Here is a 24,735-nt window from a genome sequence, read left to right as displayed (position 1 = left end):
AGGATTGGGAACATGCTGTTTAAGGAAAAAAACTTGCAAACAGTAAATAAATAAGTCCCAGAGATCAAATGCACAGCATAGCTTATATAGGCAATAATTCTGTATGATATACTTCAACGTCGCTAAGAGACTAGACTTTAATTATTCCCACCACAAAAAAGAAATGGTAATTATGTGACATAATAGAGGTGTTAGCTGATGCTACCATGGTAATAATATTGCAATATATATAAATGTATCAAAGCAACCTGTTATATATTCTTTAAACTTATATGATGTAATATGTCAATTATATCTCAATAAAAATGATTAAAAAAGAATCCAGGAGGCATCTAACTTAGATAATCCAGTGGATTTAAGAAAAGACAGTGGAAAATCTACTACTGTGCAACAATGTATAAGAAAAATAACATATTTAAGATAGCATGTTTTGAATTTACAGCTTTTATTTTCAGATAAGGTTACCCCCAGTTTAGGAGCATAATTATAAGCACAAACACTGTCATGAGACTGAAAAAATAACCAAAACATATAATTTAAGTTGTAGGGCTGTTGGCAGATCTGAAATATCGAACACACAAACTCCCTCAATCACAAGGATACATAAATTTTACAAAAAAAAAAATTTAACATGATTAGTCTTTCTTCAAAAGCCCTGCAGTGTGGTAATTCTGAGAAGGAGTTAAAATTACAATAGAAAAATAACAAAAAAATTGTATCCCACAGGATTAATATAATTATATTATAAAAGTTAAATTATCTTCTCACCTGTTCTGGGTTCGCTATGAAGTTTATGGCAGTATGGTGGCGATCATCTTCCTGTAATAAGCTGAAGGTAAACTGATAGTCAATCAAAAGGCTGTCTGTGGGGGAAAAAAAAATACAATCCTGGTGTATGCTCTGTCACAAACTGATAAAGAAAAGTTAGGTGGAAACATATTGTTTATGAGTATTAAAAATAACTATTATTAATTATTAGTGGCCCATTCAAGACTACCAATATATACATCTTTGTTATCAAGCAACAAAAAGCAAAATACAGTTATGGAAGAAATTCTAATTCTTTAAAAATTATACTTATTACTTCTCTTGTCATTACAAAAGTTCTACAAACAGAATACATATTCTGGAAAGTAAACAAATGTGAAAAGAAATGAAAAAGTCAACCATAACCTTAAAACTAGAGAAAAATATAAGCAACATTTTGGTGCATTTGAGTCCAGTTAAAATCTTGTAGATAGAAAAATAGACAGGCAGACATTTTGGTACCCTAATTTCAAAAATTAAAATTCTTTGAAAACATGAGCATTAATATATAAATAATATTTCATCACATATTCTAATGAATTGATTTTTTCCTTTATTATTGCGATAATTTTTACCTTTAGCAATTTAAAAATGACTGTGATAAACATCATTCTACAGAAGTAATTCATTAACAATTGATGAAAAGAAATCTGGGTAAACAATTTTTAATTTGTTCGTATATAATGTTGAAACCAAGGTGAAACATGTGAGGGTTATGTATCATGAGCAGCTTCATATGTTATACAAGAGTGAAGAATTACGCATTAATGTTAAACTGCCACCTTTACAAAAAAACATTTCAAATTATTTTAAATAGAGATGACTTCTGTTTTTTGGATCCATACCTTTCATGTTATGCCCTCAGCCATTAAACACTATTAAAATAAAAAGTAAAGGGATAGGAATAATATCACTGAAATTATTGTTAAAATTATCAAGGCATCATTCTTTATATGTTGCTTACTACATATATTTTTATAAGATCCACCTTATACATTGCTCTTATAATTTAGTGTAAGACAACATTTCATCTTTCTCAGAATTTATATGAGATTATGAGAATTATGCAATAGGTAATATTTCTAGTTTTCATATGACTGCTAGAAACTGCAAAGGTAAAATCAATAGCCCAGTATGTTCTAGGCACTGAAGACACAGATTAAAATTTCTCTCCTCATGTCTCTTATATCCTATTGGATGGACATTAGAAATAAATAAATAACTTAAGTATACAGTATAACAGATGACAATAAGTGTTTTGGAGAATAATAAATCAGTGAAAAGGAGAGAAACTGCTGTCAGGGTAGGAGTTTGGTTGAAATTTTGAGAAGGAACATTTAAAGATGAAAGATGTTAGTAATATAAGCTGCAGAGTTTACTGAAGAAAATGCAATCCAGGCAGAAGAAACAAGTACAAAACTCTTATTAAAAAAAAAAAAGTCAGTCTTAACTATGAATCTCGTAAAAAGCAATGTTGCAAGTGTGTTTGGTAGCATTCAACACAAAGGATTAGCTGAATGATGGGATGTAGCAGTTGAAAGAAAGGTAAAGCTTTTTTGACCCGCGACCACACAAAATGTCAGCATTAACTGAGATGATTAAGAAGACTAGATTTTATTTTGGGGGGAGTTGGAGGAAACTTTAGGAGCCTAATTTTGAAGATGTGAAGGTTGAGCCACTTAGTGAATTTCCAAGCGATATGTTGAATCAAGCTTAGGACCTTGTTTAGTAGATAACAACTTGCAAATTATCAACATTTTAAATGAGATCTGAAACCCTGAAGCCAGGAAATCACCAACTACAAATAGAGAAGAGGTGCAAGCAATAAGCCCTGAGGCATACCAATGTAAATAACCAATCCTCAGGAAACAGAGATAGCAACCTATGAGATAGGAATAAAACCAGAATTTAGTGTCATGGGAGTCAAGTAAATACATTGTTTAAAAAAGAGAATAGTAATCAGCCTGATCAGTTCCAGCTGGCAGGGGTTTAGAGGTAAGACTGCAATACTGTGGAAAGGTAATATTCAAAATGAAGGAAAAATATGACTGAGGAGATGTAAGCACTGCAAAATTAGTTTCAAGAATCTACATAATTCTATTTACTTTTTTCTAGCATGAAAGTATTAAGAAGTCAGGAGTAGACTGCTCTGGGAGGTAAGGACTGCTAACAAGGGACACCCCACAGCCATGAGCAGTGGCTGCAGTGCCCCCATTCTTCTGCTTTTATGGACCCTAGGTCTGTGGCACAATCCTATCCCATCAAATTCTTGGCCAGGCATTCAACTTTGATTTTACTATTCTTTCTTACTCATTCGATTTGGAAGAACAGGATCAGTACAAGATATATATGCTAATGATCAATCCTAAAAAAGTAAGTCTGAATCCTGGAATAAAATTAGTAGGAGTATCACTCAATTCACGTGACTAATAAGAGTACCTGTCAGTGAATGTTAACTACTATAAACTGAATAAAATTTGTGGTCCTAACAAAATGGTTTGTTTTAAAGATGCTTAGAATCAAATTCCTCCAGAAGCCAACTGTGCAATTTTCCACTTAACCAGGAGATGATCTATTTCTCCCCCCACCAGTTTTAAATATCATGTTGGTGTGTTTTTAGGGGAGTCTCAACGAATAATTACCTGACACTAAAAACATGTATCTCAATGGTGAAATTTACTCTGAACTTCATAGCCAAATACAGCACATAACAAAAAACATTAAAATGTAAAATAAGGGGGCGCCTGGGTGGCTCAACGGGTTAAAGCCTCTGCCTTCAGCTCAGGTCATGATCCTGGGGTGCTGGGATCGAGCCCCGCATCCGGCTCTTTGCTTAGCTGAGAGCCTGCTTCCTCCTCTCTCTCTGCCTGCCTCTCTGCCTACTTGTAATCTCTATCTGTCAAATAAATAAATCTTTAAAAAAAAAAAAATGTAAAATAAGTATCAAGTTTAGGCAAATGTACATAATTTGAAAATGAGTTTTTGTACTACTTTAATGAACTACTTCATTATGGTATAAAACAGGAAGTCCTGTTTGACTACAATCAATTTATTATGTTATCATAATTAATGAGTAATGACAAAGTAGAGGAGGAATAAGTGTGATCAAGAGAGGTGAGAAAACTACTTCTTTTAAATTCCAGTATACTTAACATACAGTTTTAGTTTCACGTGTACAATATAGTAAAATTCAACAGTTCTATACATTACTCAGTGCTCATCAAGCTGCATGCATTCTTAATCCATTACGTTTATACTACCCTCCCCCACCTTCCCTCTGGTAAAGATCAGTTTGTTCATTCTCTATAGTTGAGTCTGTTTTTATTTGTCTTTTTTTAGTTTGTCTCTTTATTTTTCCTTTGTTCATGTTTTATTTCTCAAATTCCACATATGAGTGAAATCATGTAGTATTTGTCTTTCTCTGGTTGACTTATTTCACTCAGTGTTATACTCTCCAGATCCATCCATGTTGTTGCAAATGACAAGATTTCACTCCTTTTTATGGCTGAATAATATGCAACTGTACAAACACACCACATCTTCATCCATTCTTCTATCAATGGAACCCTTGGGCTGCTTCCATACTTTGGCTATTGTAAATAATGCTGCAATAAATTTAGGGATATATATATCTTTTTGAATTAGTGTTTTTATATTATTTGGGTAAAAACCCAGAAGTGGAATACTGGATCATATGGTAATTCAATTTCTAAATTTTTGAGGAACCTCCATACTGTTTTTCACATTGGCTACATTAGTTTGCATTCACACCAACAGTGCACATGGGCTTCTTTTTCTCCACATCCACACCAACACCTATTGTTTCTTGTGATGTTGATTTTAGCCATTCTGACAGGTATGAGGTGATATCTCAATGTGGCTCTGATTTGCATTTCCCTGATGATCAGTGATGCTGGCTCTGATTTGCATTACCCTGATGATCAGTGATGCTGGTACACATACACACACATTCACACAAATAAGTTATTTACAAAGGAAGATGACACAAGATGACAAGATGATGTAGAAATGTCTATTCATGTGTTCTGCCCATGTTTTAATTGGATTATTTGTTTTTCAGGTGTTAAGTTGTATAAGTTCTTTTATATTTTGGATACTAATCTTTTATCAGATATGTCATTTGTAAATATCTTCTCCCATTCATTAGGTTGTCTTTTAGGGTAAACTACTTTTTAAATGGAGAGAAGTAGCATGTTTTTATACTGACTGGCATAAATATAAATTTAGTAGAAAGGGAAAAATTGATGAGAGAGGAGAAATTTTAGAACAATGTCCTGCAGGTAAAAAGCAATGAATTCGGAACTCAAAGTGGCCCAGTAATGCATTCCCTAGATTTGTGAGGTTTTTGCTTGTTTGTCATTTCTCCTTCCAGTATATCCCCACCTCAGTGCTAGAGTAGCTACAATCTGGAAGCAAGAACAAGTTCATACAGGAAAAAAAAAAAAGTCTCAGGAAAATCCTGCTGTTGGGACTAAATGTAGGGTGGAACCCTGAAAACCATGTTCATCTTACACTAAGGTGAGCAGAGCTGGAGCTTGTACTGCTGCAGGAAATAGAGCAAAGTGTTAAGTTTTACTAAACCTCAGTAACATACCCAACTTCCAAATGATATTATATATACTACAGAAGGATATATAACATATATATAAAAGTATGTACACTATACTTCTCAGTGTATTTTAAATTTTCCTGATTTACAAAATACAAGCTGTATACTGCATGTTTAAATATATTACTGGCTAGAAACAATCATTTGAAAACTTTGTGAATAGAAAAATACCAAAGGGATATATGTCACAACTTGAAGAAATGATAAAAACTATATAAATGAATCCTCTGATTTTTCAGCCCGGGGCCTGAAGTTTGGAACAACTGTAAATGATATGCCCAACTCTTAAATACTTTGGCTAACAATGAGCAATCTCTAATAATTTTGGGAAAATTAGAAATTCACAATAAATTTCCCAACTGTATCTTAAAATGAAGCCTACAAATAAGGGTAAAATAGACATAAAAAATAGCCACTCTTTTTAAACAGCTCTTTCACTTTTTGTATAACTTGGCAGAACTTAAGGAGAATATGCAGCTGTTCGTAATTCTGGCTGCAAATTCTAATTGCATAGATTAAAATAGTAATAACAAAAAAGTTGACTATTTTATTTTGTTAAATTAGTTTGACTTGGATAGTGAGAAAGAAAAATATTTGTGAACATACAGTATATATAATGTTATATATATAAGTATATATAATAATTTGACATGAGTAAACTGTCTAGTCATTTAAAATATCTATTTGGTATGCATCAAAGAAAAAGGGAAATCTAAAAAACTCCACAAAATTAAAGATAAAAAATGAGGTAATAACATTGAAAACTATAGTAAAAAGGAATTAAATAAACTAAAACTGTAAAAACATACAAACACAAAAAAGTAATAAAATAATGGAAAAATTAAACATAATAACAGAATCAGAAAACAGAATAATTAAAACATAAGACTGAATCAGTGCTATGTAGGTCAAATCTGAAAAAGCCTCCCAGAACAGAACAAAAATGAAAATCATTCAAGAGGTAGGCATAGAAATTTTCAATATGAGCATGACCAATGTTCTAAAGCAGACATCATAACAAATTGAAAAAGTATATTTATATATCATACATATAATATGTTATATGATAGAAAAGATCTGTTGAAGACTAAAACTTAAATACTGAAACATCTCGTATAAAAATAAAAAGAATCCAGCATTATCATAATAGCCCAAAAGTAAAAACAACCCAATTTCCATCCATTGGAAAAGAGTGAAAAAAAAAAAAAATGGCAATGTGTCCACAGAGTAGAATATTATTTTGCCATAAAAAGGAATGAAGTACTAATACTTAGTATACCATGAGTCTTGAATCATGATAAATAAAAGAAGTCGGTCACAAAAGGCCACATATTCCACATTTTCATTTCTATATATGTCAGAGTAATAAATCCACAGAGACAAAAAGAAGACTATTTAGGGTGTGGGGGAAGGAAAAATGAGGAGTGACTGCTTCTATGTACTGGTTTCTCTTAGAAGTGATGAAATGTTCTAAAATTAGATTATGGTGATGGTCACGCAACTTTCCAAATATACTAAAAGACACTGAATTGTACACTTTAAAGAGTAAGATTTGAAGCATATGAATTATATCTCAATAAAGCTGTTATTTAAAAAAAATTACTAAAAAAATAAATAAATAAATAAAATCACTGACATCTGAGCATGTCTGTATACAAGCATGTGTACACATGCACACACACACACATTCACACAAATAAGTTATTTACGAAGGAAGATGACACAAGATGACAAGTGTTCTTAGGTTACAATATAAATCAAAAGAAAAGAAACTGGAGCAGTATTTATGGAATATGTATACTCAGCCATGCTGGCTACACAGAAAAATAACATCGTGATAAATTTCAGGTAAAAAATGTCTTAAAAAGACATGATCTATATGCTCTTCTAAAAAAAATTATTCATCACATTCTACAACTAAAAGACAAATACAAATAAGGAAACAGCATAACGAAAAGGCCTGGCAGTGAATAGGTGACAGATTTCAAGTTAGAATAAAAGAAGAAAACAAAATTATCTATGTCTAAAACAGATTGCTTACAAAGAAATATAAAACAACTAAAATAATAAACAATAATCAACAAGTTAATAATAAATAATAAACAATAATAAATAATAAACAAGTTAAGTATATAGTATATAGATATAATATAAAAATACAAGCACCAGGGCGCCTGGCTGGCTCAGTCAGTGCCACATGCAACTCTTGATCTCTGGGTTGTAAGTTCAAGCCCCACACTGGATATAGAAATTACTTAAAAGTAAAATCTTAAAAATATATATATAAGCACCTACAACTCTGATTTGAGGCTATTTGACTACAATGGTTACACTGGTGATTATGCTCCTCTCTCCACAAAAATAAATAAAAAACCACACATTGTATTAGTAACAAGTACACAGCCCTAATATCTTAGATCTCCATACTTTCTTAAGAATTTTTTTAAAGAATTTAATTTCTTTATTTGTCAGAGAGAAAGGGAGACAGAGAGAACAAACAGGGGGAGCAGCAGGCAGAGGAAGAGAGAGAAGGCTCCCCACAGAACAGAGAACTCCATATGGGGCTTGATCTCAGGACCCTGGGATCATGACCTGAGCCAAAGGTAGACACTTAACCGTTGAGCTATCCAGGTGCCCCTCTAGACTCTTTCAAATCCATACATTTTGCTTATAATAAAGCTGCCCTGGGAGTATAGAGAGTTTGAGTCATATAAGTCTTTTTAGAAGTTGAACATAAAAAATTAATGCATAATTAAAATATATGTGGAAATTGAAACTAAGAACCATGCCAAGAGGGATAATAACAGAAAGACAATGAGGCAGGTGAAAGAGTAGAAAGTAGATAAAATATTAAATGGAGGGCACAGGATTTCCATGAAAGGCAGGAATAAGGAAGGTGGAATAATGCTTCAGAGGAGATGAAATTTTTGAACAGATATAGAAAAGCAATTATTTGTCAATGTCAAAGAGACCAAGGCAGATGCTATTCCCATGTCTACATTCTAAGGTATCAACATTAGGAATGAAAAAACAGTCAACTCTTCCTTTGAGGTACAGCTAGGTTTCAGGATACAGTAAGTTTCAGTTACAACAAGATAGTGGAATTCCACAGTACTCTCTAGAGTATTACACTAAGCTAAATAGTCAGTCAGAGAAAGATAAAGGCCATATGATTTCACTCATATATGGAATTCAAGAGACAAAACAAATAACCAAAGGGGTAAAAAGAGAGGCAAACCAAGAAACAGACTCTTAACTACAGAGAAAAAACTGATGGTTACCAGGTGGGAGAGGTGGAAGGATGGGTTACATAGGTGATGGAGATTACGGAGTGCATTTGTTGGGAGGAACACCAGATGTTCTATGGAGTTGTTGAATCACTATATTGTACACCTGAAACTAATATTACACTGTATGTTAACTAACTGGAATTTAAATAAAAGCGTTTTAAAAAGATAGTAGAGTTGAAGAAGAGGTAAGAGGAAGTGATGGAGGAAGAGGAAAAAGAATATACTTGGTGATTTAATTTTAAAAAATAAAATTTTTAAATAAAGGGAAAAAAGAACAACACCCCAGAACCAAATGAGCATACTTAGCTCCCATATGTTGGTATCTAAATACCATTCTCCAATTATAAGAAACCATGGCTTCCTGGAACAATGGATGATTCCAGAGCAAGGGGGAAAAGTACAAGGTAAGTCTGAAATATCTTTAAGTGCAAGAAAATAAGAAAATACACAGAAAATGATGGAGTCATGCTCAAAGGAAGCAGGAGCTGATTTGAGGGTTTTCCAAATAGCCAAATCTAGAGCAGTTGAAGTTATAAATAATGATGGTAATTTATTATAAGCCATAAATACATATCCATGAGGCAATACTAATATAAACAAATAACTGAATAATCAAATAAATAAGAGAAAATGAGCACCTCTTCTTTATAGTTAATAAATGCAGAAGAAATAGTAGAATAGAAAATCACCATTTGGCAAGTATATTAAAAACTCTTTCAGGTAAGTATTGTATGGTAAAATACATGTATAGTAAATATAATGGGTAATAGTATGATGATAAATAGGATATTTACACAATCTCAAAGAATTTCCTCATAAAATACTCATTAGATACAAAAGAAACTAACTTTAGAGTGAAAAAGTGGCACCCACCACAGAGTAACAGCCAATCAAAGATAATAGCATCAATGGTGGAAAAAATTGATACCATATGCACACCTATAGGATACATTGAGAAAGACACACATCACTTCTACACTATCCTTACTAAAAATACACAACCTGAATTTAACCATGAAAAAACACTAGACAAATCCAAAGTGGGGGATATACTATAAATATCCAATACTTCAAGAGTCAAGGTCATAAAGAAATATTTGTAAATATATGTAAGTCTGTAATTATTTCACACTGAAAATGTTAAAAGAACTTTTTAAAAAACTACATATATGTCCTCCAGTTTCATCCATGATACATATTGCAGGATTTCCACTCATCAGTCAATGGACATTTAAGCTGTTTTCACATAATGACTATTTTGAATAGAGTTGCAATAAACAATTGACGGCTATTATCTCTTTGAGATCCTGATTTTTATTCTTTTGGATAAATACTCAGAAGTAAAACTGCTGGACTTAAGTGAAATAAACCAGTCACAGAAGGACATATACTCCATGATTCTATTTGTGTAAGATCTCTAAAATAGTTAAACTTTTAAATCAGAGAGTAGCACGGTGGTTGCCAGGGAGCAGAAAGGTGGGTATGAGAGGATAAATAAATAAGAGACATAAAGTATCAATTATGCAAGATAAACAAGTTCTGGAGATTTGTGCTACAGCTGTACACCAAAAATATTTTTAAGAGCATAGATTTCATGTTAAAATGAGATAAATTTAAATTTAATTTTTTAAAACTGCCACTATGAAAAAAAATGATGACTAAAAATATCTTAAAACTAAAGTACACTGATAGTTACAAGTGAACAAAATAACAGCATACATAAAGATACTAAGGATAAATTTAAAAGTAAAGAATAATAATTAATAATAATTATTAGAGAATACTTTTGAGAAACATTCCCTTTGTGAGTTATTAGTTCCTTACTGCTGCTGTAAAAATTGACCACAAACTCAGTGGCTTAAAACAACATGAATTTATTCTGCCAGTTCTAGAAGTCCTAACGAAGTCCAAATGAACCTTACAAAGTAAACGGAATGTGTTAGGTGAGGTTTCTTCTGGGGGCATTCAAAGAGAATTCATTTCCTTGTCTTTTCCAGCTTCTAAAGATTGCTCACTCCTTCGCTCATCCCTGTCCCCTTCCTGGCTTCCTGTTTCCATGATCACATCTCCCACAGCTGTAGTCCCTCAGCCCCCTTTCTTAAGAAATCTTCATATTACAGTGGATCTACAAGGACAATCTCCCCATCCCCAAATGGTCAATTTAATCATTTAAGGTAATATATTCACAACTTTTAGGGATTAGGATATGTACATCTTTGGGGGAAAGAGGGATTATTCAGCCTACCAGTATCAGTTTATAAGTAAATGACTGGGGAAATACCTAATACGGAGTTAGAAACAGTTTTCTCCAGGTAGAATTATCAGCAATTTTAATTTGTCTTTTTCCTATCTCTTTTCTAGAATGAACGTGCAGTATTACTTCCATAATTGGGCCAAAAAAGATTTTTAAACGGGATGCTCAGAGGACTTTTCTCTTTTGATCCTTGATCTTTAACACATTTCTCAAATGATTTAAACTATGCATTAAGTAATTAGATTTACATAGTTATATATCTGTTCAAAAAACGGCATATCTCATTTCTAATTCACTTACTTCTTAGGTATACCCAAAAAACATGTAAAATACTCAGTCTCTTTTGTTAGTCTTCTATGACTAGAGCAAACCAAGAGTTGAGTTCCAACATGCAGGAGCAGATTTTTTGGGGGGTAATTCAGTCAGTACTGGACTAGCAGTCATGGAACAAAAAAAGTGACTGCTACTTACTGCAAAGAATAACATGTTACATACAAAATTAAGTTCATGAATAAACAAAGCACCATAAAAGAAGCTTTTGCAAACAAAATATCAAGTGAAAAGACTTTAACATGTATAAAATATTTAAAGAGGCCAAACTAATGATTACTGGGAAAGATGACTAAAAATTTAAATGCTACAGCAAAAGGCTCTTTGAAACAGAACTTGGACTGTAAAGAAAGTTTCTGAGAACATTATATATGTGAGGTGATGAAAAGCAAATAATGAGTATCTGTTGTAGTCTTTCAACAAAAGCTACATGTGATAATGTAGTTTCTAAGAAAATAATAACCAGTGATAAAAATCATCAAAATATATGTTGGAAATATCTATATATTTGAGATGCAAGAAGGCAAATATCAGGATCAGAAATGAAATTGATCTTAACTTGTATATATCAATGATACTGTTCATTCAATTTTAGCTCATTTGAGAACCAGAATAATTGTTATATAAATTTTGAATTGTTACAGAAATTTTTAATTTGGAAATTTTGAGAAAGGAACTGAGGCTTTATGATTTGCTTTTTCACCATTAATGCTGTATTTCACTTTTAATTGAGCATCATCCACAGTATTTAAGGAGATCTCAATCGTAGTCTCCGCTTTACTGAAAAGGTTCTGTTATACAGGTTAACTAACCTCAGTGAGATTCGATGCCACAATGGGGATAAAACCGCTTATCTCAGAGGATTATTCTATGGGTTAAATATAATTGTGCCAGTGTGTACGTGGCTTAGAGAAGACTGTTACAAAATAAAGGCATTCAATAAATGTTATTTCACTTTTCTTATTTACTCTACTGGCTCTGAATGAATTCTAAAAAATTTCAAAAGTCAAACAGATTCTCATATGTGTATTTATATATAATTACATATTTGTAAATAAATATGAGTTCATGATCACATATATTTGGTTCTATGTAGTTTCACTGTAATCGCTTTGCCACAAGCATATTTGTTGTACAAATAATTGGCCATAAGGTAATTCTGCCATAAAAGATAAAAAATAACTGGTGACAGTTTGGTTTGACAGATTTTTGGCTTCAACACCTGTTTGGTTTCACTTCTCCATTGATGCAGTGCTCCCATTTTTATACTATATAAATCTTAGACCTCATAAAGGTCCATACAGTGGCACATAGTTCTGAACCCAGATTTCCTGCAGAACTTTGGAAAGTCTATCAGTGGACTTGTGATAAGATGAAAGAATAAATAACAGTGTAGAATGCTTTCACAATGCAATACAAATCCCAGGTACCAATATACATACTTCTATTTGGAAACTGATATCCCTCCTAAAGAAGGAAAAATGTTTAGCAGAAAAGGAAAAACTATAATGCTAAAGGAGGAAACAAATCAACACAGAAGAAAAAAAATGTGTAACAGTATGACTAAAAGAATTTAAAAACAATTTCTTAGGGATGACCAGCAAAAGAAAATCAGTTATTTGCAAAGTATTGCCATGAATCCACACAAATTTTAAAGGTATTCAAATATTTTGTATTTTACAATAAAGAGTTTTTAATTTTGTTACATTTTCATATTTATGTCCTTTTTAATGCATGTCCCTCTTTTATTTTTTGTGATTTTATCTTTTATGGCAGAATTGACTTACACTCAATTAGTTTATGTGATGAAAATGCTTGGAAAAAAGATGTTTAGGAGAAAAATATCAGACACATATATTTAGTGATCCTGGGGTCAGGAAAGGATGCACATAGATGGACAAAAATATTAAGGATCCAAATGTGTTTTAAACAATAGTATTTGTATAAATACATGTTTGCCAACTTAGAAATATATTTAGTAAATGAGAGAATTTGTGTGAATTTAACTCCTACTGTTTCACATTTTTACATGCAGATCCATAAATATGCCTCAGAAAATGAACTAAAATGCTTTCTTTCATATTCGATTGCTCTTACCAAGCTGTCTGACACATTGCGAACAGACTATTTTAAAATTAAAATTTAACATTTTAGTCTCCTCATAACACTTTTCAATGGCTCCCATTTTTGTTACAAGGCCAAAACCCTCTAGGTTTTATAAAGCACTGCATGTTTTGGATCCTGCAAATCTCATGCACCTCATCTCTTGCCTCCCTACACCTGATTCTGTATTTCTCACGTGCCATGTTCTTTCCAGCCAGATGACCTTTGTACATGCTGTCCCTCTGACTACCCTCCCTTCTCACATGTACACCACTCCACTATCAAATTATCTGCACATCAAAGCTCCCTCATTCTCTTGCCTGACCCATTCCTATTCCCTGTCTCACAAATTAGGTCAGGTGCTCTTATAATATATTCCCAAGGCATCTATATTTCTCATTCAGAGTTTTTATGACAATTATATATCTAGGCAATTGTATAACATGTATAATATCAATTTCCCTACTAGTTAATAAGCATCAGTGGAGCAGAACCCATTTTGTTCTCTGTAATATCCCCAGAGTCCAACAAAGTAGTTAGTCAATAGATACATGTTCAGTGAATAAACAAAAGTGAGTCAATTCCAATAAGTGACATCCTCGCGAAGCTCTAACAGTGTAACTCTTCAGTAAGTAAATTAAGGAGGAAAAAGAAGTCACTCTTGTGAGTATTAAATGAGATTATTAATATTGTTTTCTACATAATAAATATTCAATAGATACTAGTTTTTCTTTGCTTGCTGAACAGTAATATCCATGTTTACAATTATTAATTTAAAATTTATATTGAGGACACAAGATGGTGGAGGAGTAGCAGGGTGAGATGATATCAGGTAGCAGGAGATCAGCTACATAATTTAACAAACCATTCTGAACACCTACAAATCCAACAAGAGATCAAAGAGATCAGGAAACCAGGAAATTAGAGAAGAATTGAAAAAACTCAAGGAAACAAATGATAATGAAAACACAACGTTCAAAATCTGTGGGACACAGCAAAGGCAGTCCTGGGAGGAAAATATGTAGCAATATAAGCCTTTCTCAAGAAACAAGAAAAGTCTCAAATACAACCTAATCCTACACTTAAAGGAGCTGGAGAAAGGACAACAAAGAAAGCCTAATCCGAGCAGGTGAAGAGAAATAATAAAGATCAGAGCAGAAATCAATGAAACCGAAACCAAAAAAAACAATAGAACAAATAAACAAAACTAAGAGCTGGCTCTTTCAAAGAATAATAAGATTGATAAACCCCGGCCAGACTTATCCAAAACAAAAGAGAAAGGACCCAAATAAAGAAAATCATGAATGAAAGAGGAGAGATCACAACCAACACCAAAGAAATACAAACAATTATAAAAACATATGAGCAAATATGTGTCAGCAAATATGACAGTCTGGAAGAAACTGATGCATTCCAAAAGACATATAAACTACCACAACTGAACCAGGAAGAAACAGAAAACCTGAACAGACCCATACCAGTAAGGAGATTGAAATAGTCATCAAAATATCCCAAAACAAGGGGCACCTGGGTGGCTCAGTGGGTTAAAGTCTGCCTTCAGCTTGGCTCATGATCTCAGGATGCTGGGATCAAACCCCACATCGGGCTCTCTGCTCAGCGGGGAGCCTGCTTTCTCCTCTCTTTCTCTGCCTGCCTCTTTGCATACTTGTGATCTCTCTCTGTCAAATAAATAAATAAAATCTTTAAAAAAAAAAAATCTCAAAACAAGAGCCTAGCACCAGACGGCATCCCAGGGGAATTCTACCAAACATTAAAAGAAGAATTAATTCCTAATTTCCTGAAACTGTTCCAAAAAATAGAAATGGAAGGAAAACTTCCAAACTCATTTTATGAGGCCAGTATTACTTTGATCCCAAAACTAGACAAGGATCCCATCAAAAAAGAGAATTTAAAACCAATATCCTTGAGGAACACAGATGCGAAAATTCTCACCAAATACTAGCCAATAGGATCCAACAGAACATTAAAAGGATTACTCACCATGACCAAGTGGGATTTATTCCTGGGCTGCATGGATGGTTCAACATCCGCAAATCAATCAAGGTGATACAATACATTAATAAAAGAAAGAACAAAAATCATATGATACTCTCAATAGATGCTGAAAAAGCATTTGACAAAGTACAGCATCCTTTCCTGATCAAAACTCTTCAAAGTGTAGGGTACATACCTCAATATCATAAAAGCCATCTATGAAAAACCCACAGTGAATATCATTCTCAATGGAGAAAAACTGAGAGCTTTTCTGCTAAGGTCAGGAACACGACAGCGATGTCCATTATCACCACTGCTATTCAACATAGTAGTAGAAGTCCCAGCCTCAGCAATCAGACAAAAAGAAATTAAAGGCATCCAAATCAGCAAAGAAGAAGTCAAACTCTCACTCTTTGCAGATGATATGATACTTTATGTGGAAAACCCAAAAGACTCCACTCCAAAACTGCTAGAACTCATACAGGAATTCAGTAAAGTGTCAGGAATTAAAATCAATGCATAGAAATCAGTTGCATTCCTATACACCAACAACAAGACAGAAGAAAGAGAAATTAAGGAGTCAATCCCATTTACAATTCCACCCAAAACCATAAGATACGTAGGAATAAACCTAACCATAGACACAAAGGATCTATACTTAAAAAACTATAATGTACTCATGAACGAAATTGAGGAAGACACAAAGAAATGGAAAAATGTCCATGCTCATGGATTGGAAGAATAAATATTGTCAAAATGTCTATGCTACCTAAAGCAATCTACACGTTTAATGCAATCCCTATCAAAATCCCATCTATTTTTTTCATAGAAATGGAAAAAATAATCCTAAAATTTATATGGAACCAAAAAAACCTCAAATAGCCAGAGGGATATGAAACAGAAAGCCAAAGTTGGTGGCATCACAATTCCAGACTTCAAGCTCTATTACAAAGCTGTCACCATCAAGACAGTATGGTACAGGTACAAAACAGACACATAGATCAATGGAACAGATTAAAAAGCCCAGAAATAGACCCTCAACTCTATGGTCAACTAATCTTGGACAAAGCAGGAAAGAATGTCCAATGGAAAAAAGACAGCCTCTTCAATAAATGGTGCTGGGAAAATTGGACAGCCACATGCAGAAAAATGAAATTGGACCATTTCCTTACACCACACACGAAAATAGACTCAAAATGGATGAAGGACCTCAATGTGAGACAGGAATCCATCCAAATCCTTGAGGAGAACACAGGCAGCAACCTCTTCGACCTCAGCCACAGCAACTTTTTCCTAGGAACATCGGCAAAGGCAAGGGAAGCAAGGGCAAAAATGAACTATTGGGATTTCATCAAGATCAGAAGCTTTTGCACAGCAAAGCAAACAGTTAACAAAACCAAAAGACAGCTGACAGAATGGGAGAAGTTATTTGCAAACAACATATCAGATAAAGGGCTAGTATCCAAAATCTATAAAGAATTTATATCAAACTCAACACCCAAAGAACAAATAATCCAATAGAGAAATGGGCAGAGGACATGAACAGACATTTCTGCAAAGAAGACATCCAGATGGCCAACAGACACATGAAAAAGTGCTCCACATCATTCGGCATCAGGGAAATACAAATCAAAACCACAATGAGATATCACCTCACACCAGTCAGAATGGCTAAAATTAACAAGTCAGGAAATGACAGATGCTGGCAAGGACGAGGAGAAAGGGGAACCCTCCTACACTGTTGGTGGGAATGCAAGCTGGTGCAACCACTCTGGAAAACAGCATGGAGTTTCCTCAAAAAGTTGAAAATAGAGCTACCCTACAACCCAGCAATCACACTACTGGGTATTTACCCTAAAGATACAAATGTAGTGATCTGAAGGGGTACATACACCCAAATGTTTATAGCAGCAATGTCCACAATAGCCAAACTATGGAAAGAACCTAGATGTCCATCAACAGGTGAATGGATAAAGAAGATGTGGCATATATATATAATGGAATACCATGCAGCAATCAAAATAAATGAAATCTTGCTATTTGCAACGATTTGGATGGAACTAGAGGGCAATATGCTGAGCGAAATAAGTCAGCCAGAGAAAGACAATTATCATATTATCTCCCTGATATGAGGAAGGTGAGAGGCAACATGGGGGGTTTGGGGGGTACGAAAGGAATAAATGTAATAAGGTGGTATTGGGAGGGAGACAAACCATAAGAGACTCTTAATCTCACAAAACAAACTGAGGGTTGCCAGGGGGAGGGGGTAGGGAGAGGGTAGTTGGGTTATGGACATTGGGGAAGGTATGTGCTATGGTGAGTGCTGTGAAGTGTGTAAACCTGGCATAGACCTGTACCCCTGGGGCTAATAATGCATTATATGTTAATAAAAAACAATAAAAATTTCTATTGAGCTTGGAACATTTAGAATAATTCCAAAGGTAAAATTTGAAAGTTGAACATTGGCTAGATATAGTTTCAGAGGAAAAAACAAAGATATTTTGTTATTACTCTGAAAATGACTGATTCTGTGGCCTCCTAGGATATACACTTAAACTCATTGGTTCTTACTTTTTTCATCAGGGAATCAAAGAAGATTGATGATGATTACCAATGCATATATATCACTGATTCTAATTTAGGATTCTTCATATATGTCATGACTTCTTCAGAAGCCACTTTCCTTACGTCATAGTATCTCCAAGTAGCTAAACTATGTTATTACTCTGCAGTGATATATGGAAATCTACGCAGATTTTATGTGAAGCAAATGTTCAATAGACTAAGAAAAAACAAAGTCTTGAGACATTTTTTTAAAAATCAATGGCTGATGCTTAAAGTTGTTCAATGGTGGATTTCACTACTTCATGAAAATAAATTTAAAAATAAATGTAAAGCAACTTTTACTTGATTACCTATAACATGATCTCTAAACATTTTTGGTCAAACACCCACCAATAAAAATACTTACTCATACAGCTACAATATATACATATTCACTTATTTGTTGATAATTTATATGTGTACTACTACTATGAAGTTTTTAAAGCCTGCCTAAAAGACACACACTTTTCTAACTACGTATTCCAAAAAGAGAAGGTCCTGGGCTCACAGACTTCCACTCTAGTGAATAAAGAAAACCCACATTTATATAAACAAATAAACCAAGTGAGATAAGTTCATACAATGTAAGTACTAGGATGGGGAAAAAAGTTATTGTGATACCCGAAAGAGTCCATTTTAGGTGGGATGGAATATTAGCTAGAGAAAAAGTATTTAAGGCAGAATAATATTAAGTGCAAAAGCCATGATCTAAGGCAAAGTTTAAGATATTTAAAAAGAAACAGATAAAGTGGCTAAGTGGGTTAAAGCCTCTGCCTTCCGCTCAGGTCATGATCCCAGGGTCCTAGGATCAAGCCCCGCATCGGGTTCCTTGATCAGTGGGGAACCTGCTTCCTCCTCTCCCTCTGCCTGCTTCTCTGCCTGTTTGTGATCTCTATCAAATAAATAAAATCTTAAAAAAAAAAACCCAACAGATTAAGTCATTGAGAACTTTTATAAAAATAAAATAACTGCCATATAAATTCCCAAATATTGAGAAATCTAATCTTGACCTCTACTTAGTTCATTGATTCCTATGTCAGTATGGGAATCAGTATAAAGTTACACTATGTCTAGATATCTATCAGGTGGGAGTTTCTCACTATTTTTTCCCTTTCATAATTTTACTGAATATTCTAAAAGTGTATTATTTAAAATAAATTTTACAGTAATTTATTCTAATGTATATACTTCAAAAATCTGAACTGAATGAAATTCTAATTGGAATTCCATAAAATGTATATATCAGTTTTGGTTAAGTATGATATTTTCATATGAAGACTTCTTATTTAAGAAAATGGTTTGAATTTTTAAATGTTTAGACCTCTTTTTATGTCTTTCAACATGATGTTTCTATTTTATCCATAAAAAAACATGTGAGGTAAATATATTATTAATTTTTGTTTTCCTAGTTTTATAACCCATAGTCAAGAGTATGGGTTATAGACCCAGAATGCTGAATGGAAGCTGGCTTTGTCATTTCCTAGATGTGTGATTTCACAAAAATTAACTAAACTCTCCTTGCCTCTGTTGCCTCAAACAAAAAATGCTGATAATTAGTATACCCTTCTTATTTCAGGATTAAATAAACTAATAAATATAAAAAGCTTAGACTAGCTTGGAACAGTAAATGCTCAATAAATGTTAACTAGTATCATTATTTTAAAGTCAGGTAATTGCTTTCCAGGTTGGACCAAAACTATGTTTTATTTAATAAATGATGCTAAATAATGAGCTAGATATCAGCGAGGAAAAAGTTGTTCACGGTGAGAATATTTTATATGTTTTAAGTTTTTATGTAAAACGTTCTCAGGGCATGATTTATTTAGAAAAGCATTCTGGGCCTTCCTTTGCCCGTTCAGCATCTTTTGACAAATAAGGAACTATTACCCGCTGCTCACAACAGATACATAACACGACGGGTTATGTGCGTTAGTAAGAGACGTAAGCACAAGATATCAGTGCCCATTCTCTCCTGCAGCTTGGAAACTTTGCAGAGGGCACAGACTGCCCAACTCCATTTGGGAGCTCTGTGGGATGTTTTCAGACATTTTTATTTCTTCCTTAAACTTTCCTTATTTATTTTTACAATGAGTCTGTATTATTTATATAACCAGAATAATTTAATACTTTCATATAAAATATTGTGCCAAAGAAATTTTTCATCTCACTTTTAGATTAATTCGATAGCAATTTTTTAATTTTTTAATAGATTTTATTTACTTATTTGTCAGCAAGAACGGGAGAAAGAGAGTACAAGCAGGGGAAGCAGAAGGCATGGGGGAAGCAGGCTCCCCACTGAGCAAGCAGCCTGACGTTGGGACTCCATCCTAGGACCCTGGGATCATGACCTGAGGCCAAAGGCAGACACTTAGCCAACTGAGCCAACCAGGTGTTCCCAATAGCAATTTTTATCAGCTATTTTTAACTTTTTCATAATTGTGTTATATTGCCCTTCATTTTAAAGTATGCTAAAATATTAATAATTCCAAAATAAAAATTTAAAATTACTGGTTTATAAGCTTAAGGAAATTTAACAAAAACATTGATGAATCAAAGAATAAAGTTAAAATGCCAATTTATGTTTTGTCAGATCATCCTCAATCCAACATGTCTTCAATCTTGGAAACAAAAAAATTTAGATTCTCTGAGTTCATCAGGGTCACTTCTCTATTTGCAGATGGACCAGCCAGATTCTGTTCAAATAGCTATTTATACTCACTGATTAAAAAGTCATAGAAAACAGGGGAGTCTAGGTGGCTCAGTGGGTTAAACCTTCTGCCTTTGGCTCAGGTCATGATCCCAGGGTCCTGGGATCGAGCCCCACATCAGGCTCTCTGCTGGGCAGGGAGCCTGCTTCCTCCTCTCTCTCTGCCTGCCTCTCTGCCTACTTATGATCTCTGTCTGTCAAATAAATAAATAAAATTCTTAAAAATAAACGAACAAAAAACTACAAAGACTGTCCATAGGATACAACTGCTGGTATATTACTTTCAATTAAGTTAACACCACATTGCACTCAATTGCTTTAAGCTACAGTATGCGCTTGCATTTTGAATTTCACTGGAATCTTTAAGACCAGAATAGTTTCCATTAACACTATTACAAGAACTACTGACCTTTTCTTTTTTAAAACACCATTTCTTTCCAACATTATTGACTTTTAAAGGTCTCATAACAAATGGCAAGGCTGCCATCTAGTGCTTTATGACTATTCCTTTAACATTTTTAAGAGAGTGAGAGTCCTATGTAATCTAGAGGTGAGCTATCCAGTATGACAGCCACTATACACCAATGGCTATTGAGTTACTGAAATGTAATTGATTTGAATTGAGATTACTGTAAGGATAGAATACAAATTGTATTTCAGACTCAGTTTAAAAAAAACTAAAGAAAGATATCTCATTGATGGTTTTTATACTGTTAGATGTTAAACTGAGATTTCAGCTATGTTGAGTAAAATAAAATAGATAATCAAAATTAATTTTACCTGTTTCCTTTAAATTTTTTAATGTAGCTAGTAGAAAATTTAAAATTACATATGTGATTCACATTATATTTATATTGGATAGCATTGATCTGTAAGAAAAGTTATCTTAGTCTTAAATATAAAAGATTTATTAAATATAAGTATATTTCTTATTTTTTTAAAAAAGTGTAATATAACTTACACATGTCCATAAGTGTAACTAGTTACTCCTTTGGGACACAATAAAAGCTAAAGATTAAAAAAGGACCAAAGGGGAATTTCTAATTTTAAAAAAATCACACAAAAATATGTCCCCCCCAAAAAAAAAATCGGGAATGTTTGAAAAAGAAAAGCAAAACTAAGGTGGACAAATTAGAGAATAAAGTTAATTTTTAAGACATAAAAAACAATTTGAGCATCTGTAAGGTTAATAATTGCAAATGGATTTAAACATAATAAGTATGTATGAGTCCATAAGTTTATGATAAAAAGAAAACTTGTTCTGTTTGAGAGATATTGAGCAAATAATTCATTACTTTGAAAACTGGTAAATAAAAACAACTAATATCACATTTACCGTGCCTTTCCTATATAAACTGTAGCAATGAGTAACCAAATATTTGATGAGAGGAAATTTATTTTTAGAGAAGTTTTCTAATCAAGAAATAAATAAGGAATTAAAGTTATCACAGTTTTACAACCCCTAATCAATTACAATCTAAACACTGAGCTTCAGTGTCTGCTAAGAACTATGTAGAAAATAATGTTAATAAGAAACAATAACAATTAAAAAGTAAATAAGAGAAGGAAATTACTAGACAAACCCTAAAACTGATGAACTAGAAAACAAAATCAACGGAAAGGATGTATAAACCCAAAGTCCATGTTATAATATGGAAGAGAGAGAGAGCGAGAGAGAGAGAAAACACTACCTATAAAATAGCACAAGACTCCAAAATTGTGTTTGTATTTAGCTAGTCTTTGAAGTTCACTTAATATTTTTTAACTATTTCTATTTTAAAAGAGATCTTCAGTCTTCTCAAATTTATTTTTAAAAGCTATCACCTTACTTGTGATCTCTCTCTCGCGCGCGCTGTCAAATAAATAAATAAAATCTTTAAAAAAAAAAAAAAAAAGCTATCACCTTAGTTACCCAGCATGAAAATAGAAAAGAAAAACTAAAACATTACAGTCAGAGGTCATCTCATTAGAAAAAAATGTAAAAGTATAGTTTGCACTCATCCATATTGAAAATAATCCTAAATATAATATAAACAAGCACCATTTAGCAGTGTCCCAAATAATAATGTGTCATGCCCAGGTTTGGTTTACTCCATGATTAAAAGATACTTAATATCAGAAAACCTATTAATACAACTTCACACTAAACAAGGTAAAGGAAGAACTCATTCATGATGACATTCTGTAGCAGACTAATAGATAATAATTTTTTAACTTGATAAAGGAAATATTCCATAAGTTACAGCAAACTCTTTACTTGATGGTAGTGTCTACTACCATCATTTGATTCAGTGCTTAAACAGAGATCCCAACCTTCCCAGTATGGCATTAAAAAAACTGGAAAGATCTAAGTATTATTACCCCAGAATTCTTTTTGCTTACATTTTGATAGTAAATGTTTTTCCATCCATCCACCTTCAATCTTCATGTATCTTTAGGTATGAAGTGAGTCTCTTATAAGCAACACATAGATGGATCTGGCTTTTTTACCCACTTAGTCACCCTATGTCTTGATTGGAACTTTAGTCCATTTCCATTTAAAGTAATTATTGATAGATAATGTACTTATTGCCAATTTGTTACTTGTTTTACAGTTGTTTTTGTGTTCTCTATTCCTTTCTTCTCTTACTCTCTTCCCTTGTGATTTGATAGTGTTTTTTAGTGTTATGCTTGGATTCTTCTCTCTTTATTTTCTGTGTATCATTGATAGATTTTTTATTTGTGATTATCATTAAGTTCATATATAACATCTTATGCATATAGCAATCTATATTAAATTGATGGTCACTTAAGTTTGAACCCATTCTAAAAATGCTACATTTTTACTCCCTTCCCCATGTTTTATGTATATAGTGTCATACTTCACATTTTTTTTAAATTTTATTAATTCCTTGACTGATTTTTGTAAACTTACTTGATTTTTCAGTTTCTGTGATTTAACATCCATACGGGTATTGTAAGTGATTGATCTACCACTTTTATTATATGTTTATATTTACCTGTGAAATTTTTTCTTTCATAATTTTCTTACTTCAAATTATGGCCTTTTCTTTACATTCAAAGAATTTCTGTTAATCTTTCTTGTAAGGCTACTTTACTGGTGATGAGCACCTTTAGCTTTTCTTTGAGAAACTCTTTTTTTGTTTTTGTTTTTGTTTTTTGTTTGGGAAACTCTATTTCTCCTTCTATTCTGAATGATAGTCTTGATAGGTAGAACATTCTTGGTTGCAGCTTTTTTTCCTTTCAACATTTAGAATATATCACGCCACTCCCTTCTAGCCTTTTAAAGCTACCGCTGAAAAATCAGCTGGTAGCCTTATGGGTTCTTCTTTGTATGTAGCTGTTTTTCCCTGTTGCTTTTAAATCTTTTGTCATTTTACTCGTAATGTATCTTGCTGTGGACCTCCTTGGGTTAATTCTGGTGGTGGGGAAGTAACAATATTTATATTGAACAAAACAGACTTTAAAACACAGACTCTAACAAGAGACAAAGAGGGACATGACACAATCATAAAGAAAACAATCCAAAAAGAGTATATATCAATTGTAAATATCTGTGCACCCAAAATGGACGGATTTAAATACATAAAGCAACTATTAACACATATAAAGGAATAAATTAACAGTAATACTATAGTAGTAGAGGACTGTAACACCCCACTTACATCAATGGATGGAACATCCAGACAAAAAATCATTAAGAAAACAGTGGCTTTGAATGATTTGTTAGACCAGATCAACCTAACAGATACATTCAGAACATTCCATCCAACAACAGTAGACTACACATTATTCTCAAGTGTACATGGAATATTATCCAGAATAGATCACGTTAGACCACAAAACAAGTCTCAATAAATTCAAAAAGACTGAAATCATATCATGCATCTTTCTAAACATGAGGGTATGGAATTCACAATTAATTATAAGAAAAATTCTGGAAAGAACAGAAATACATGGAGACCAAACAAACATGCTACTAAACAATGAAGGGATCAACCAAGAAATCAACGAG

The 24,735-nt window shown here is 33.0% G+C and overlaps 1 protein-coding gene across 1 annotated transcript in view; it reads right to left on the bottom strand.

Moving 5' to 3' along the window:
* Positions 1–24,735, bottom strand: part of ATRNL1 (attractin like 1) — an 836,623-nt gene that overhangs the window by 544,157 nt on the left and 267,731 nt on the right. Inside the window, exon 22 of the mRNA XM_046027294.1 lies at positions 769–863. Within this exon, the coding sequence (XP_045883250.1) occupies positions 769–863 (95 nt within the window). The remainder of the gene's footprint in view (positions 1–768; positions 864–24,735) is intronic.

This window comes from Meles meles, chromosome 13, assembly GCF_922984935.1.
Source record: "Meles meles chromosome 13, mMelMel3.1 paternal haplotype, whole genome shotgun sequence".
NCBI classification, from domain to species: Eukaryota; Metazoa; Chordata; class Mammalia; order Carnivora; family Mustelidae; genus Meles; species Meles meles.
Note: the sequence above shows the minus strand (reverse complement) of the source record. Positions and strands in the feature narration are given on the sequence as shown.